Source organism: Lepidochelys olivacea (genome assembly GCF_965140295.1).
Source record: "Lepidochelys olivacea isolate rLepOli2 genome assembly, chromosome: 1".
NCBI classification, from domain to species: domain Eukaryota; kingdom Metazoa; phylum Chordata; order Testudines; family Cheloniidae; genus Lepidochelys; species Lepidochelys olivacea.
The window spans coordinates 259,435,986-259,454,224 of NC_140411.1; the positions used below are offsets into that span (position 1 = coordinate 259,435,986).

The 18,239-nt window shown below is 47.6% G+C and overlaps 1 protein-coding gene and 1 long non-coding RNA gene across 2 annotated transcripts in view; one reads left to right on the forward strand and one right to left on the reverse strand.

Annotated features, from left to right (window-relative positions):
- The window catches only part of LOC311516324, a 28,369-nt gene extending 24,951 nt beyond the window's left edge, over nucleotides 1–3,418 (reverse strand). The window contains exon 1 of the long non-coding RNA XR_014710381.1: nucleotides 2,826–3,418. This is a non-coding gene — a long non-coding RNA (uncharacterized lncRNA). The remainder of the gene's footprint in view (nucleotides 1–2,825) is intronic.
- Nucleotides 3,419–3,617: 199 nt separating this feature from the next.
- Nucleotides 3,618–17,195, forward strand: PICK1 (protein interacting with PRKCA 1). The gene is made up of 13 exons (XM_084620268.1): nucleotides 3,618–3,774; nucleotides 4,560–4,653; nucleotides 6,800–6,911; nucleotides 7,839–7,967; nucleotides 8,093–8,159; nucleotides 9,522–9,611; nucleotides 11,103–11,156; nucleotides 11,264–11,326; nucleotides 11,771–11,904; nucleotides 12,473–12,565; nucleotides 12,991–13,041; nucleotides 14,722–14,866; nucleotides 15,332–17,195. The coding sequence occupies exons 2-13, from the start codon at nucleotides 4,613–4,615 to the stop codon at nucleotides 15,574–15,576; spliced, it is 1,224 nt and encodes a 407-aa protein (XP_084476394.1). The 5' UTR covers nucleotides 3,618–3,774; nucleotides 4,560–4,612; the 3' UTR covers nucleotides 15,577–17,195.
- The last annotated feature ends 1,044 nt before the right edge of the window (nucleotides 17,196–18,239 follow it).

An 18,239-nucleotide genomic window follows, 5' to 3' on the forward strand; every position in this document is an offset into this window, starting at 1 on the left:
ATCACATTAGAAAGGTAACACTACTGATATTAAAATGAGGTGTGCTTTTATTTGTAGAACAAACAAAGTTTATCATTAAGGTTTTTTTATATATTTGTGTGTATATATATATATATATACACACACATACATACATATATACACACACACACACACATATATATACAGCACATTTATCCAAAGCGCTTTGCAATAGTTAGCTAACAGTACAAACCACATTCGGAGATATTAAGTGGTCCGTTGAGACCCTCAGCAATTTTCAAGTGGTCCATAGGAGGGGGGAAAAAAAAGTTTGAGAACCACTGAGCTCAAGACTTACTCTTTTTTTAAAATGAAAGTTGAGATTCTAGAGACCTGTCTGTACCCTCCTGCCACAGCAGACAGTCCTTTGTACAACGCACATTTTGGGAAAACACTGCATTAGACTAAGAGCACAAAATGTTCCTAGAATAAGACAGTAAGGCCCAGATTGCCAATAGTATTTAGGTGACTAACTTCCATTGATTTCAGTGGCACTTAGGATCATAAATACCTTTGAGGAGCTAGGCTTAAATGTCCATCTAACTTTCAACATAACCTCAAGCAAATATTCTGGGTCTCATTAGCCTGATCAGGTGTTACGAATTACACCTAGTAGGACATGCATACAACTGCTGCGAATTATACCCTGTAGGACACGTACACAAATGCTGCGAATTACACCTGATAGAACTGGTTTCAGAGTAACAGCCGTGTTAGTCTGTATTCGCAAAAAGAAAAGGAGTACTTGTGGCACCTTAGAGACTAACCAATTTATTAGAGCATAAGCTTTCGTGAGCTACAGCTCACTTCATCAGATGCATATCGTGGAAACTGCAGCAGACTTTATATATACACAGAGAATATGAACCAATACCTCCTCCCACCCCACTGTCCTGCTGGTAATAGCTTATCGAAAGTGATTATCAGGTGGGCCATTTCCAGCACAAATCCATGTTTTCTCACCCTCCACCCCCCCCACACAAATTCACTCTCCTGCTGGTGATAGCCCATCCAAAGTGACAACTCTTTACACAATGTGCATGACAATCAAGTTGGGCTATTTCCAGCACAAATCCAGGTTCTCACACATCCCCCCCACCCCCATACACACACAAACTCACTCTCCTGCTGGTAATAGCAGACATGAAGGTCGCTATCTTAAAACAAAAAAACTTCAAATCCAGACTCCAGCGAGAAACTGCTGAATTGGAATTCATTTGCAAATTGGATACTATTAATTTAGGCTTAAATAGAGACTTGGAGTGGCTAAGTCATTATGCAAGGTAGCCTGTTTCCTCTTGTTTTTTCCTACCCCCCCGCCAGATGTTCTGGTTTAACTTGGATTTAAACTTGAAGAGTGGTCAGTTTGGATGAGCTATTACCAGCAGGAGAGTGAGTTTGTGTGTGTGGTTTTTGGGAGGGGGGTGAGGGGGTGAGAGAACCTGGATTTGTGCAGGAAATGGCCCAACTTGATTATCATGCACATTGTGTAAAGAGTTGTCACTTTGGATGGGCTATCACCAGCAGGAGAGTGAATTTGTGTGGGGGGGTGGAGGGTGAGAAAACCTGGATTTGTGCTGGAAATGGCCCACCTGATGATCACTTTAGATAAGCTATTACCAGCAGGACAGTGGGGTGGGAGGAGGTATTGGTTCATATTCTCTGTGTATATATAAAGTCTGCTGCAATTTCCACGATATGCATCTGATGAAGTGAGCTGTAGCTCATGAAAGCTTATGCTCTAATAAATTGGTTAGTCTCTAAGGTGCCACAAGTACTCCTTTTCTACCTGATAGAACATGCACACCAATGCTACGAATTACACCTGATAGGACACACACAGTTTGAATCTAGGCTGAGGCACAGAAACAAAGTCCACAACTGCAGAGTTCCCAAAAGACACTAAGTTTATTACGCTCGAGCGTGGTGCCCCCCTGCTAGCCGGGGGGGGACGACCCTGAATACAGATTATACAAAGGTTATATACTTTTTAGCAAAGCATGTTGCCCTCGTGCATCAGAAACCTTAGCCAATAAACAAACCCTTGTCTTATCTACCACCTATCCCTGCTTGGTGCATTCCTCGTGCTATACCAGTATGTTAATTACACAGCATGGTCCTAAAGCCATGCATCAGTAACTTTTATTATCAGAATGGAGGCCTCACATCAAGGCCAAGAGACAAGGAGTTAGAGACTGACAAAAACCAGATACTGGGAATCAAGGCAGGCTGGAGACAAGGAGGAGGATTTTCACAGGGATTCAGTATCTAAGGATCACTCCTCCTGGTGTATGATGTGCTGGCATTTAAACAATGGTGGGCCCCAAACCAAAAGGGAGTCACATGTGCTAACTTTTCCTTAACACAGGTCTACTTTGGTAAGTGACCAAAACTCATAGCACCATAAAAATGTATCCAATGGAGGAATGCTGTAGTCTACCTTCAGTGTAGAACAGGGTTCAACAAAATATAGAAAAAGGAGGATTTACCTTCTCCCAGAGGGGAGTTTTGGAAATGTATCTTTTCCTGAGTTTTGTTGAAGATCAGTTTATATCATCGTCATGAGTAAAGCATTCCACCTGAAAGTTTACCAAGGACCAGCAAACCCACATGGCCATGACGGCTTTGGCAATCCAGTAGGAAACTATGTCAACAAGAAAATACCAATGATTTCAGCAAAAGCAGTGGAGTGGGAGGAAACCCAAACCACCACCAACAGCAACCCAGCAAAACAGTCTACTGTGCACGCCCCTCCCCCCCCCCCATAGACCCGGACTGAGATTCAGGCCAAAGATTTTACATACGCCAAGCTACCGCCTTAGGGAGATTGTCTATTTTAGACATTTCTGATGAGGCTGAGGGTGGATCCTGGTCGAGGGGAGGGGCTGATTCTTCTGTTGAGATGTTTTTGGATGGCTCGGCCAACCTCCATCTTTGCTATTTAACATTCGGCATTTCCATGGTTCTCATCAATGTGGGAGCCGAGAGCCTTGTAACCTAGCTTCACAAGCAGGCCTGGGGAGGCGGGGAACCATCGTCCCACGGTCGCCCAGGGCTGACGGAGTGACTCGCCCCCGGTTGCACGGCCCGCGGCACAGCTGGGAAAGGAGCCCAGGGCTGCCCAGGCCCAGGCCAGAGCCGGCGCCACCCTTCCTCCCGCCATAGCAGAGGACGAGACTCGCCCCGTGCAGCCCGGGGGCCAGACGGGCGCGCGCTGGCGTTAGCCGGTCGCCCGACGGCTTCTAGCCGGGCTGGGGGCCGCGCGCCCCGCCCCGCCCCGCCCCGCCCCGCTGCAGGGGCCCAGGCAGGGGATGGGACGGGACGCGGGGAGTCGGCAGAGGCGCCCAAGCGGCCCCGCTGTGGCAAGGGAGTCGGAGCCCCGGCCTAACCGTCCCTTCCTCCGCCTCGCCTCAGTGCCTCCCCCAACATGGGGGCGGGTCAGAGCTGGGCCCCGCCCCTTCCGCCATTGGTTGTCCCGAGAGCAGTCGAGCACACTCCGTCTCTATGGCAACCCGCTCTCCTGTCCCCCCTCCTCTGTCTCAAAGATCCGGCACGTCTTATCGCGAGAGGAGAGCGTGGGGGCAGCGGGCAGGTCTCTCGACAGCTGCTCGCCCCGGCACGCGAAGCGGGGGTGAGAGGGAAGGAGAGGTTGGGTAGGAGGCTTCCGGCCCGGAAGTGACGCGGGGGAGCGGTGTTCTGACAGGTAGAGGCGGCAGGTGGATGCAGATACCCAGCTCGAGCCAGCCGTTTCCGGTGAGTGACTGACCCCCTCCCTCATTGCAGCTTTGCCAGCCCCAAAGGGGCGAGTCTGAGGGGTCCCCATTAGCTCCCTGTCGCCCTGGCCCTGCTCTCCCCCCACCCCCACCCCGGGAGCTGCTCCCGCCAGAGCTCCGTGCCAGCCTGGCCCCCTGCACCTCGCCTGCTGTGTCACCTCACCCCGAGCACCAGAGAGGGATCCCTCAATGGTTGGCAGCCCTCCCACCCCCATGCCGAGCAGCCACCGACCCCCTTGGTTCCCCAGGCCCCGGCAGCACCGAATCTGGCAGGTGGCCCCACAGCATGGGCACCTTTTCACAGACCCACCCCGTGGGGCGCAGAGCACAGGCAGGCTCCCCGTATCAGGTGCCAGCCACCCCAACGGCGTGACGGAAACTGGGAGACTTAGAACGTGGATGAAGGGGATAAGACTCCAGATCCATTCAAAAGTGTTGTGCTGGCAGATACAACACACAAATAATCAAGTTTCCAAAGTGGACTGTGTTCTGTCCTAAGCATTGCCAGTACTTGAATAGCTTGTGAAACAATAAAAACCAGCACCATTATCCCCATCCCTAACCCAGAGTGGAGAATCAGAAGGGTCTGAAATATCTTTCCTCCCCAAGGCAGGAGAGGGATTGACAGCTCCATGCCCGTTGGAAGAGAGAGAGAAAGGGGCTGACAAAGGGCATAGTTTGAGTCTTCAGATTTAGCTGCTGAGCGTAAATGAATTCAGATAATTAACTTTACTGGGTTTTGTTCTTTTTTTTCCCTCTTCCCAGGTACTTTGGTGTAAACAGAGTCTCAGGTCAAAAGACTCCAGCCATCCAGAGCGATGTTTGGAGACTTGGACTATGACATTGAGGAGGATAAACTGTGAGTGCTTCACTTCCCTTTCCCAACACCTGAATATCACTAAGAATATGTCTACACTACAGTGGGACAGCTGCAGTGCTGCAGCTATGCTGTGGTAGTGTAGACACATATTACAGCGACAGAAGGGTATTTTCATCACTGTAGTAAATCCACCCCTTTAAGAGGCAGTAGCTAAGGTGGATGGAAGAGTTCTTCTGTCAGCCTAACGCTGTCTACAGGTCGACCTAACTGTTTTGCATGGGACATGAAATTCTTCATAGCCCTGAGCGATATAGCTAGGTCATCCTAAGTTTTAAGTGTAGAAGATGCCTAAGGAGCTGCAACCCAGACCTGCTCAAAGCAGGCAGAGTTGTTCGCTCCTGGTGATGTGTGTTGGAGATCTAGGTTCATTGTTCAGTTTTGATGTCTTATTCCCTATGGCTAGTGGGGATGGAGCCTTGCAGTGGTGGTGAGCAGAGGGGAAAGCTTTTTATTGCTCTACAATGACTCTTCCTAATTTGCTGATTGCACAACAGTGTTAATGTGTTCTCAAGGTGCGCGCTCTGCTGGAATGGTAGAGAGGGAAGTAGGAAGAAATGGTGGGAGAGTGTATCATCCTTAAGGCTGTGAGTTTGTCACAGAAGTCATGGATTCCGTGACTTTCCATGACTTCTGTAGTGGCCGGTGCGCCTGGTTCAGGGGCAGCTCAGGCAAACCTTGAACCAGGCACACTGGCTGCTGCTGGGGCAGTCTTGGGCCCCTGCGCCCCCGCACCTCCCCCAGCAGCAGAGTCTGGGTGTGGGAGGGCTAGGGGGTTGGGACACTGGGGTGAGGCGGGCTCTGGGCGGTGCTTACCTGGGGGGGTTCCCCGGAAGCGGTGACATCCCCCTCGCTCAGTTGATAGGTGGAGGGGTGGCCAGGCAACTCTGTGAGCTGCCTCCGCCCAGAGTGCTGGCTTCACAGCTCCCATTGGCTGGGAACTGCGGCCAATGGGAGTGGCAGGAGCAGTGCCTGCAGGCAGAGGCAGCAAGCAGAGCTGCCTGGCCATGCCTCCACCTATCAACTGAGCGAGGGGGATGTCACCACTTCTGGGGAGCCCCCCAGGTAAGCGCCACTCAGATCCCGCCTCACCCAGTCCTGTGCCACAACCCCCTGCCCTTTCCCACACCCAAACTCTGCTGCTGGGGCGAGGGGAAGGTACAGAGCCAGGTAGGGAGGCTGTCAGCCCTGCCAACCCCCCTGCCTCCAGCACCCAGTGAGCATCCCAGGCTGCGTGTTGCTGCCTGCGTGCTCCCCTACCCCCCAGCAGGGGTCCTGAGCCATGCGCTGCAGCCCACCCGCCCTTCCCTCCCCCAGCAGCCAGGCCCCCCCCCCGCACCCACGGGCCCCCAGGCAGCCCCCCTCCAAGTTTTATTCACTGGTATTTTTAGTAACAGTCACGGACAAGTCACAGGCCATGAATTTTTGTTTACTGCCTGTGACCTGTCCGTGACTTTTTCTAAATATACCTGTAACTAAAATGTAGCCTTAATAATCCATAGGTCTATGACAGGCATGTGGAGCTCCCCAGCATGACAGCACTAGAATTTTATTTGGAAATAAAAGGGGTTTTTTTGCAGGGTAAATAGAGGGACTCTTTATTTTGAGAGTAGTCTTCGCTGTCAGTCATATCTCATCCCCGCATATTTATGTTGTGCATTTATTCACCTAACTCTTGCATACAGATTGAAAAAAATAGCCACCAAAATATTTGAGGGTCTTAAGTATGCTTCACAGTGTATCATGGAGTGTCTTTTCTATCTCTATTCCCCTCACATACACTCTGAAAAAGATACCTTGGGAGTTCTCTCTCTCCATTCACAGTGACAGAAGACAGAGGTGCCTAGTTTTGACCGCAACACTGGATTTGCTCGCTAGGCTACTTCCATTATCACATATGTAATCATTAGCCTCTTGTTCAATTTAGTGATTTCAAATAAACATATCTAAATCATGTTTGGGTAAGGTCCTTCCAATCTGGGCTGGAAGGCTAAACAGCAGCGATAATATGATTAGTTCAGATGAGAAGTATCTGGTATATTTTCAGATTATACGTTTTAGCTCTTGCATGCAGATACTGCTATACCAACCTGTGTCCGTGATCATTTCTCTCTCTATATTGTTATAGTGGGATCCCCACCGTTCCTGGCACAGTAACCTTGAAGAAGGACTCTCAGAATCTGATTGGGATCAGCATTGGGGGAGGAGCACAGTACTGTCCCTGTCTCTATATTGTTCAGGTGGGCACTCATGGAAGAGGAAAATATTATGATTGTCCTTGTGAAGCGATGTTAAACTTGACAGATGGAAGCTATGGGGGGCATGGAGAACCTTATATTTTCTGCTTTTGTCAGAGTGCGAAGTATCCTCTTTCTTTGCCAGCAAACGGAAGTTTCTCACACTAGCTGGGAATAGTTCTGGAAGGATAGAGTTAAGGCTCCTAAATTCACCACGTCCTCCTGAGAATCAGCAGAGTGCTGGGAGCATATTAAAATTCAAAGGGGTTGGAGGGGGGGAGTGCCATATGTGATGTACTTGATCAGTGGTTCTCAACCAGGGGTATGTGTACTCCTGGGGGTACTTAGAGGTCTTCCAGGAGGTACATCAACTCATCTAGATATTTGCCTACTTTTACAACAGGCTACATACAAAGCACTAGCTAAATAAGTACAAACTAAAATTTCATACAGACAATGACTTGTTTATACTGCTCTATATGATATACACTGAAATGTAAGTACAATATTTATATTCCAACTGATTTATTTTATAATTATATGGTAAAAATGAGAACGTAAGCAATTTTTCAGTAATAGTGTGCTGTGACACTTTCGTATTCTTATGTCTGATTTTTGTAAGCAAGTAGTTTTTAAGTGAGGTGAAACTTGGGGGTACGCAAGACAAATGAGACTCCCAAAAGGGGCTCAGTAGTCTGGAAAGTTGAGAACTACTGTACTAGACTTCAAGAAATCCTGCCGTAGATGATGCACAAAGTAGAGGTGACAGGCCCCAGAAGGAACTGGGTGCTCAACTCTCCTCACATCTATGTGGGGTATCTAAGTGTTATGGGTTGGGCAGGGAAGCAAAATAGAGATTGGCCCATAAATAAGACTAATTGCACTTCTTTCTAGCTCCATATTTCCTCTAGTCTTCCTCTTCTCTCTTAGGTGTTTGATAACACTCCGGCAGCCCTGGATGGAACTGTGGCGGCTGGCGATGAAATCACAGGAGTGAATGGGAAGTCAGTAAAAGGGAAAACCAAAGTGGAGGTGGCCAAAATGATACAGGTAGTAAAGGTAAGAAGTAGGAACAGTCCAGTGGAACAGGTCGGGTCACAGATTATAAACTGTTGTCCTTCAATAGAGGCGGTCCCTGCTGCTCAATTCCAGAACAACAGCTCTGGCTTTGCTATTCCACCCAGGGAGAAGTGACGATTCACTACAACAAACTCCAAGCTGACCCAAAGCAGGGCAAGTCCTTGGATATCGGTAAGACATGCTGGTTTCTCTCTCTCCCTTGATATGCAAGGTTGGAGGAGGGTGGTGAGGAGATCCCAGCCAAAATCAAAATCAAACTTTGTTTCAGTATTTGCTGTTATTTTGTCTCTTTTAAATGGACACAAGCTAAAACTTGGGTGTTTTGGGGTTTTTTTTTAAGTCCTTCCCTGTGTTACTAATACCTGACTATTTAAAATTAAATTAACTTTATCAGTTTTGCTGTTGCTTGTTTTCTGCATTGTGTTCAGTTTGGACAGTGAAACTCAACTAGTCAGTTTCACATACTGTTTTTCATTCAGTCTGCCGTTGCTGATGTTTTTAGATTTCTGACAGTGCCTGGAAAGATTTCAGTCTGAAACTCCTGTCTTCAGTTAATCTTATTTTAGATAATCATTATGTCATTTCTCTCCATATGGGGTTTTTTAAAATTTTTTTTTTTAACAAAACCTACATTTTGAGTTTAACCTACCTGAGTGTCTCCTTTAAACATGACACACTCTGGAAAAGCTGAACAGGGCATATAGTAAAGGGCAGCCCCTTTTATTTATTTCTTTGGATTTTCTTTTGTTTTCATTGTCCCCTGTCAGTGAAGATGCTGACAAACAAAAGGAAACTCAGACAAGAGCAGCCAAAAATTCACAGGGGCTGGGAAATGGATTTCTGAGGAAAAATAAGAGCAAAGTGCCTGATTTATCAGAGGTGCCAAGTATCCACAACTTCAGCTGACATCATTGGGAGCGGCAGGCATTCAGCACTTCTGAAAAATCAGGCCCTAAATACATGTAGAGTAGTCATAGGATTACAAAAAGGGAATAATTATCTTCAGGAATCTGAAGGGTATGATCACCAAACAGAGAGGAAATGTTAAGGATGGTACAAAGACTTTTAACTAAGAGTCATGAGATAAAATTAAGCAAAGGGAAAATTTTGGCAAGCACTAAATCCTACTTGGCCTTACACTCACACTATTCTGTTAACTTCTTTGGAATAAATCAGTTGAGTAAAGTAAGCAAGATATGGTCTTGAATGTCAAGACATATTTCCTGTGGTGAGATCTATTAGGCTGTGTCTACCAAAGGAAGTTGTGGAAGCCACATTGCCTGGGGTGTATAGGATTTGAATAGAGCACATATTGTAGGAAACATACCTGCATTGGCCCAGGTTCAGATCTTCCCTACATCTAATTTCTGTGGCATTCTCTTTCGGTTCTCTGCACAGTCTCCTCTGAGCTCGGCTGAGTTAGGCTCAGTCTAGCCAGTTTGGTACCTGAAACTTGAGTTTTTTTAATTGTGTTCTTTGTGACTGTGGAAATTACCGTGATCCTGAGTTTTGACACGTTTTTGGGGGGTGTAGTGTTGAAGAAAGTGAAGCACCGATTGGTGGAGAACATGAGCTCGGGTACCGCAGATGCCTTGGGACTAAGCCGAGCCATCCTTTGCAACGGTAAGCAGCTTGCAAACGGTACCTTCCTGTTTGGCTATTGGCAATGTCAGTTAAGCTGGTATCCAATAATGCCATGGGGGGCAATGTTAAGCTGGAGCCCAGTGGTACTATGGGGGCAAGGGGTTTGACTAGGGCAGGCACCTCTCTTGATACTTGCATGAGACACAGTCTCATGTACTTAGATCGCAGGACAGTGAGAGATTCCTGAGTGTTTTTTGTTGTGCAGCGTTGCAGTGTTATGACTGCATGGCAATGCAACCTCGTAGCATTTTGATTCAGTGACACAACAATCATTTTGCAAGGTCAAAATAATTATACCAAGCAACAGCCCTCATATCTGCTAGTGTCCTTCCTATCATTTCTTTAACTGTATTCTGCAGGCATTTGTTTCAGTTTTGTTGTGTCATGTCACACCTTATAGTGACCCTGTGTGAAACACACTGCCTGCAAGTGTGCCAGGTGCATAATAAACCTGGATTCAAAAAAGTCTCCCTGGCTGAATGGATATGTCCCTCATAATGGTGTCAGTCACACCCAGAAAATGCAGTTCCCTCTGCAGTCCCAAATGGATATGGCAGTTCTGAACTTCCTGTGCTAAACGGCAGGGTAGTGTGCTGTTATACAGCTGCCACCTTCCACTCTGGATGTAGCTGCATTTCAGTGGTGAATGAAGTGATTCTCCATTAACCCTTTCATGTGTGTTAAGAATGGAGCTTTTGGTCACATTTTAAACCTGGTTACAAGTGTAGGGAAAACAACTTTTCCAATTACTTGTGGCCCAGACTTCAACTTCTAATAGTCAAGGAGTTCACGACTGTCCATATGTTCAATCCCAATTCCCAAATAATAAATTAATATGTTAGGCACTGTGTGGGATGTCTGGATAAAAGATGTTGTATTAGTGTCTGTCAGGCACTTCTTCATGTACAACCTCTTCTGTCTCAGAATAGTGGTAGAGCAGAGGTTGGCAAACTATGGCCCGTGGGCCACATCCGGCCCACAGGACCCTCCTGCCTGGCCCCTGAGCTCCTGGCCCAGGAGGCTAGCCCCCGGCCTCTCTCCTGCTCTTCCCCCTCCCCCGCAGCCTCAGCTCGCCGTGCCACCGGCGCAATGCAATCCACCGGTGCTCCAGGCCACTCAGTAAGGGAGCAGGGGGAGTTGGATAAAGGGCAGGGGAGTTCAAGGGGGTGGTCAGGGGGCGGGGCTGTGGATAGGGGGCGGGGCAGTCACAGGGCGGGGAATAGGGGGGTTGAATGGAAGTAGCGGTTCTAGGGGGGCAGTCAGGAAGGAGAGGGGGGGTTGGATGGGGCGGCAGGGGCAGTTTGGATTTATTTATAAAGTTTTACCTGTTGGGTAAGGAACCGGACTTTTGAGGAGGTGGAGAGAGAGTATTTTCAACCATTAATATAAAATAAATGCCCTCACATCCCTATGTTCCCCTGGACTTCAGCATCATAACCACCTGTTCTCTGGTTCTTTGCTCCCCTCTAGATGGATTAGTAAAGAGGCTGGAGGAGCTGGAGAGAACTGCAGAGCTGTACAAAGGTAAATTGCCCTCTTTTGTCAGACATCTGGATTGGAATTGGAGGAGGGAGGATATACTCTGTGTCCGTGGGATGATTTGTATGTTCTCTCTCTTTTCCCCAACACAGGCATGACAGAGCACACCAAGAGTCTCCTTAGAGCTTTCTTTGAACTCTCCCAGACACACAGAGGTAAACAGACTGGAAGGAATTCAGTCCTCAAAATTGTAGCAGGCTGACCGCCCTAAGATGGGGGAGTGGATGGTTATGATATTATCAGATCTCCGAAGCATCAGGCCTAATCAGTACTTGAAACATGACCCCCAATGAAAACTAGGTACTGTAGGAATGAGTGAGGAAGTGGTACACTTCCTTCTGAGTCAGTTCAGAAACAATTCCCTAGCATGGCGTTAATGGGCACTGTGCCGCCATACGTACCATCTTCCACGTGAGACATAAGTGAGTCGCTGACTATTTGTGGTCTTTAAGGAACCTGTGGCATTCTGCAAGAACAGGATTGTTACACTGCTCCTGGCCAAATTCTAGCTTGTGGGAATGGTCTTTAATATCAGACATGGAGGCTTCTCTCCAGATAAACCCCGTCTCCATCTGTATATATTTTTTTAATTTGCTCAGCATTTGGAGACGTTTTCTCGGTCATTGGTGTACGGGAACCACAGCCAACTGCCAGTGAAGCCTTTGTGAAATTTGCAGATGCCCATCGCAGCATCGAGAAATTTGGGATCCGCCTACTGAAAACTATCAAACCGGTAAAGAATCAAAGCACAGGAGAGGGGATTGGCATCAGCATACAGGAGAAAGGAGCAAAGGGGGGAGAGGAAACCAGAAATGGAGGAGTTTGAGGGTACTTTGAGGGTCTTAAAAATTGTGATGGGAAAAATTAGAAACTTTCTTTAAAGGAACTGTCTAGACAGTTAAGACAGAGTAGAAGTTGTAAATGTATCTATAGTTTGCAGAGTTATTTGAACATGGTTGTTCAAACTTCCCCCTCGGGCCACCTGCCAACTAGGCTGTCGCACTTGCATGCACACTCTCCAGTATGCCTATCCTCCTCTTGGAGCTCCACATCTGTTGATAATGTACTTACATCTACACAGTTCCTTCCGACCTTGAGTTCTCTGCTAAGACTGTCAACAAAAGGGAACAAATAGTACCAATCGTGCTGGTGACTTCTGTGCCATGGACACCTGCCCTGCTGTGAACGAGACTGAGAGTACCCTAGCTCATTGCACGCAGGCCATCAAGTCCTTTTAGCTCCCTTTTAATGCTCCTTTTCCTCTTGAGCCCTGTAACTTTACTAACATGTTTTCTCTGCAGATGCTGACTGACCTCAACACGTACCTGAACAAAGCCATTCCTGACACAAGACTGACCATCAAAAAATACCTGGATGTCAAGTTTGAGTACTTGGTGAGCTGTTCTTTCTTTTTGTTTTTGTTTTTAAACATCTGGTAGAGATTAGGTTTTATAGAATCATAGCACATGGACACAGAGAAGACCTTAGGGAGGGACAGAATCTTCCTGTATGTCTATCCAGAGTCCAGGATGTTTTGGGTGCTACTGTCGTATAAATAACAAGCCCCTTCCCCTTCCTGCCTGCCTGTCTGCTTCCCCTTTCTCCAAACGGGGTTCATTCTCCATCTGAGATATTGCATCTGGTCCAGCTGTGCTTCTCTTAGTGTCCATGGCCACACCATTTGAGAAGGTCTTGAAAAGCAGGGACAACCCCCTACACTTCTGATAGCCTGGAAACTAGGTAACACACTACTTTGTGTGGTGAAGACTTTTTTTTTTAAACCCTTGGTGTTTTCTGTTCTTTAACCCTTCCTTTGTAGTCTTACTGCCTGAAAGTGAAGGAGATGGATGATGAGGAATACAGCTGCATTGTGAGTACTGAGGCTGCAACAATGAGGATTGCAGGTTGTATTTCTATAGCATTTTGTCCTCCCTCACATGCAACCACAGAAACACACATGTGCCTGCATACAGCCATATAATGGCTCTAGCCCTGCTAATAATACATTATAATTGTTGAAGCATTCAAACCTGAAGGTCTTTGACTTCTATGCAGAAAATATAACTGATACCTTTTATGAAACAGATCCCATCATCACAAACCATTGGGACCAGTCATCACCTCTGTTGCATGCTCACTGAATTGTGTCCTACTCTTCTAGTAATACTAGTATGTGTTAAGGATAACTATACAGTGTTATCCTAATGGATTCCACCTGAGTATAATGTGCAGGTTATCTTAAGAACTGTATTAGATACTCTGCATCCCACACTAATGCAAATTTGTTTGTAAGTTGCATTTGTAGTTGTTTAAGGAAAATTGATTTCAGGAGAATCTCTACTAGTGACAATGTACTTAAACAAATATTTGTAATTATAATTGGAAGACTTCCAAAAATTCAGTAAAATCCTCAAACTGGCATGGAAAATAATTCCTAGCATTGAATATAGCCTTGTGAATCTTCAAAGTGCTGTACAAATCTTAATCCTTACCAACAACTTATCTGGTAAATAAAGACGCCCTGTGTATGCCTCAGTTTCCCTAACTATAAAAAGGGGATGTGGACTTGTCCAAGGTCAGAGATGGAGTCAGTATCAGAGCTGAGATTAGAACTCTGCATTCCTTGGTGCCCAGCTCTTTGCTCAGAGGACCAGACAATGCTTCCTCCTCAGTAACTAGTAAAACTTGAGTAACCCAACACCCCATGATGATGATATACATCCTGCTAAATGGGAGAGGAAAATCTCTGCCCCGGCCCAGCAGGGTGCCATTGTTGTGCTTTGGTACACATGAATGAAGAGTACATTCCAGACCCACAGCACAATCAAGTAAGTACTTCCTCCCTACACACAATCTGCTGTGCCCTGTGCTGATAGACCTCATCACTTTCCTCTCAAAAACGTGCTGTTGGACAATCAGTAGTGCCACCCTTACTGACTTCCAGTGCCATGACTAGAGGTAGGCAACACATGGACCCCTGGGTAGACTTGCACTATATTATTCAAGGGTTTTATATATTTGAAAAGAAACCTTGATGCTTGCTTGTGAGGCAACATGTAAATAGTGAAGCTTGCAGGAGGGTTTACCTATCTCACCTGCATTTTCTCAAGCACATGGTTGCATGTACAATAGTTACACCTCTGGCACCAGTCTTGTTGGGTACTGGTGCCTCTCTCAATAACTCAGCTCAGAAATCCAGTACCAGCTGGCCACCTGTTCTCACCTTCCCAGGTTGAAAGGGACTATAAGTCCCATTCCCTTGTGTCATGGAAATGCTCATTTCTTTATCCCTGCAATCATATGTTTGGCCTTTCAAATGGCTGTTTTAACAGTAGATTTGGATGCCCAGAGCTCTGGGCTCCAGCTCATAGCTTGCCTAGGACTAGCTCCATGTTCTTCATCATCAGTGGTTCCTGTGCTGAGTTTCAGTGGTCCCAAGAAGGCTGCAGCAGGATCACATGGTGACCTGAGGTTCATGGGGTCACATCAGTAAGCCTCTGGCACTGTGGACTTTTTGGGAGTCTCTAAAATAGTGTGGTGTTCTTGGCAGGCACTGGGCGAGCCCCTCTACAGGGTCAGCACTGGGAACTATGAGTACCGCCTAGTCCTACGCTGCCGCCAGGAGGCACGCACACGCTTTGCCAAGATGAGGAAGGATGTGCTGGAGAAGATTGAACTGCTGGACCAGAAACATGGTGAGTGTCACTGCACTCCTTCATGGCCCCTATGAGCTTCATCCAGACAGGGGTTCTTTGCCCTTGTGGTCCCTCCTCATCTTAGCCCAGAAATCCTTGCTGCCAGCATCTCACTGACCTCATCCAATCTGGTTCCCTTGTCCTCATGGACCTTTCTGTTACAATGCTTGAGAGACAGCGGTGCACAGAGCATGAATATGACTGCTGCATAGGAATAATCTTGGGGAGGGAGGCTTGGTCACAGCCTGGAGGGTGAGGGGAGTGATAGTCCTGCTGTGGGTTCTGAAATCTGTGGATAACAGATTAGTTGCAAGTAGCCTGATCACATTCTGGGGTACACACACCCCTCAAATCCAGGGTAACAGGGTGTGGACATGATGGTTGGTCACTGAAAAAGCAAGAGTGCACATGAGAGGGGGAACACCTGCTATATTCCCCACTGACACACTCCCATCCCCTCTGCAGTACAGGACATCGTGTTTCAGCTCCAGCGCTTTGTCTCCACCATGTCCAAGTACAATGATGACTGCTATGCCGTGCTCCGGGACGCAGATGTCTTTCCCATTGAAGTGGATCTAGCACGCACAACCCTGAGCTATGGTCAGAAGGACATCTTCTCAGATGGGGCAGAGGAGGAGGAGGAAGTAGGAGAGCGAGAGGCCAGGAGGAAGGAGGAAGCAAATGGCGAAAAGCTTATTGATGATGCCTGAATATGCTGACACGGCGGGCGGGAAAGACTTTAGAGACTGATAAAATCTGTTTCACATGGTGATTCGTCCTCAGTGATTTTCTGTATAAGCTCAGCCAGGGATTCCTCCTCTGCTTCGGATGGGGGCAGTTGGGATGACTTGGGTGCAAAGTCGGCACTCTTTCCAGCCTCCACTTTCTCCTTCCCTCCCTCTTTGCCTGGATGGCTTTCCCCAGTGTTCCACTGCCCAACTCAGAGGCTGAGGTAGGGGGTTACTGTGGGGAACCCTTTGAGGAATTCCCTCCCCCCACCATATGATTCCACCTGCGAAGGGGACCCTTCTGAGTGTGAAAGGCACATTGCTCCTCTTCTGCTGCCTGTGTCAGCTAAAAAAAGCACCTGAAGAGGGATGACTGTGGACAGCAAGAACGGCTCCTCCTGATCTGCCCTCACTAGATGGAAAAATGCTGAAGTCAGCAGGACCACTTGCTCCACTGCTGACTACCCTGGGACCAGAGGGTTTTGCCTTTCTACTCTCCCACTTCAAATGTTGTATACAATTCTACTGCCCCTGATGGCTCTAGGTAGGTGTGAGGATGCTAGAGGAATCTGCCCCCTCTCCACCTGCTTTAGCTACTGTTTCCTATGGAAAAGAAAGAGAACCAAGGCAAGCTGAGATGTAGAACTAGTGGTAGATGTAAACAAGTCATCAGCCAACATGGAGCCCTTCCCATGTGTAGCATCACCCTCCCCAAAGAAAAAGAAGGGAACTGGTCTTTATCAGAGAGAAACCATCTTCATCAGTACATGGGCAAAAGGTGAACCTTCTACTAGTCAAAGAGAGGAGGTCTGTGAAATTCACATTGGCTCAAGCTCACTCTGGTCCATGTGTTCCCTTGGTCATTTCCCCTCTCACATTTTGCTCCGGGTTGGCCTTAACCAGATTTGCTCCTTGAGGATGCACAGCTTGTCATGTACACCCCTCCCTGTGCCAAGAGGTGTGATCATTACAAAACTGGGGAGGAGGTACTATGGCCTTCTATCAGAGGGCGTGTTGAACAACAGACAGTCTTAGCGGGAGGGGAAAACAGTGCCTGCAGATGGAGATTATTTTAGACCCATGATGTAAGGAGTATGGAGTATTAAATCACCCACCCCCACCCTACAGCTCTCCCTGTTGCTATATGACTGTTCAGTTTGCCATTTTCTGCTGCCTTTGCACCAGAAAGTCCTGCTGGAACTCATAGCTAAGGCTCCTCACCCCTAACGCAAGGGAAGAGGAAAAGGAAAAATCAGGGGAACTAAGGATTCCTCCCAACCCCTCATCTCTTTCTCTCTCCTCTTTGGAGTCCCAGTTCTATATAGTGGCTTTTGGTTTGTGGCAGTGATCCGTTGGGGATGAAGGTTTTAACTGCTCCCAACTCCATAAGGATGACTTGTACCAGTTGGCAGTGAGCAAGGCTATTAAGGGCATTAATTTATGATTTACATGTTTTTTACTTGTTTTGTTTCTGGACTCTGTTGTTGTCTTCTCCGTGGGTGCCACAAGAAGGCCAGCTAGGGCTAGGCTCCTCTGGAAGACTTGAATGGGCTTTAATATGCTGATGGATGCCTCTAATAAAGAAAAACTTAATATTTCTATTTTCCGTTCCCTTTTCACTGGCTTTTTCGTGCTCTGTTCACGCCTCCTCATCCCTCTATTTTGGACCCAAGGTGGGACATGAAGGTTGTGCATAAAGCTACGTTCCTTTTGTCTTAAGGGGGATATTAACTCCTTGAACAGAATTACGGTGGCCATCATTGCACTTTGCTTTGTAGATGAAAAGTGTGATGTACATTCTGCATCAGGCTCTATACACAGCGGTGTCCTGTGTTCCTAGCTGTGCTGTGGCTTAGCGTAGAAGGTGAACGCGTCCTTGCAGACCACAGTCGTCCACCTCAATCCTGTCCTGCAGCGTCCCTTCCTAGGCCAGAGCTAGCTTCTAGCCACAAGCTCAGCTGCCGCACCTCAAGCCTGAGCTGACAGTAAGTCCTGCCCTTCTTGCGAGCAGAGGCTGCCCGCTGTGTCAAACAGGTAGCTTCTAGGAATGGAAAATAATGTCAGTGATGGAGCCTGATGGAGACCCAGCAAACCACAGTTCACTAGCTCTGGCTACACCCTCTCTCCCTAAGCTCTCAAGTCTGACTGGCAGAGATCACAGGGCAGGCTGCCTGGCATCCCCTTTAGAATGTAATAGTGCAATACGGTGGCACCACCGTTTCTTTGTGCTGCTGAGGGATGCCGGAGCCCAGAGGGACGCTGTTTGAATGGGAGCTGGACAAGAGCACCACAGTAATCAAGGAACTGGAGGGACCAAATGTGTATGGGAAAACTCTGTCAGAGAAGGAGGATTGAGTGCAGTTCAGGTCCTGAGCTACGGTAAGCCATGTTCAGTGCAACTTGGAAAGGGGCATGGCAAAGGTGGTGCTATACCCATGGCCCCTTTTGGGGTTGGGGGCGGGGGGGAGGAGACCTGGTCTGCTCCTGAGACTTAGCGTAGCCTGAAGGCTCTTGTAAGTTACAACAAGCTGCCCACATCCACCTGGAGGTGCTCTAGCTGCAACCTCTTTCCCTGGCCAGGCCCCTAGGCTGAAGCCAGCGTGGAGTACCTATCCCTCCTACTGAGTTCCCATTACAAAAGAGGA

Excerpts from the sequence above, each read along its gene's own strand:
- PICK1 (XM_084620268.1), top strand. The coding sequence starts at position 4,613 with ATGTTTGGAGACTTGGACTATGACATTGAGGAGGATAAACT. Across the intron at positions 4,654-6,799 it reads GACATTGAGGAGGATAAACT|TGGGATCCCCACCGTTCCTG; the intron begins GTGAGTGCTTCA and ends ATATTGTTATAG. Across the intron at positions 8,160-9,521 it reads GGGCAAGTCCTTGGATATCG|TGTTGAAGAAAGTGAAGCAC; the intron begins GTAAGACATGCT and ends TGGGGGGTGTAG.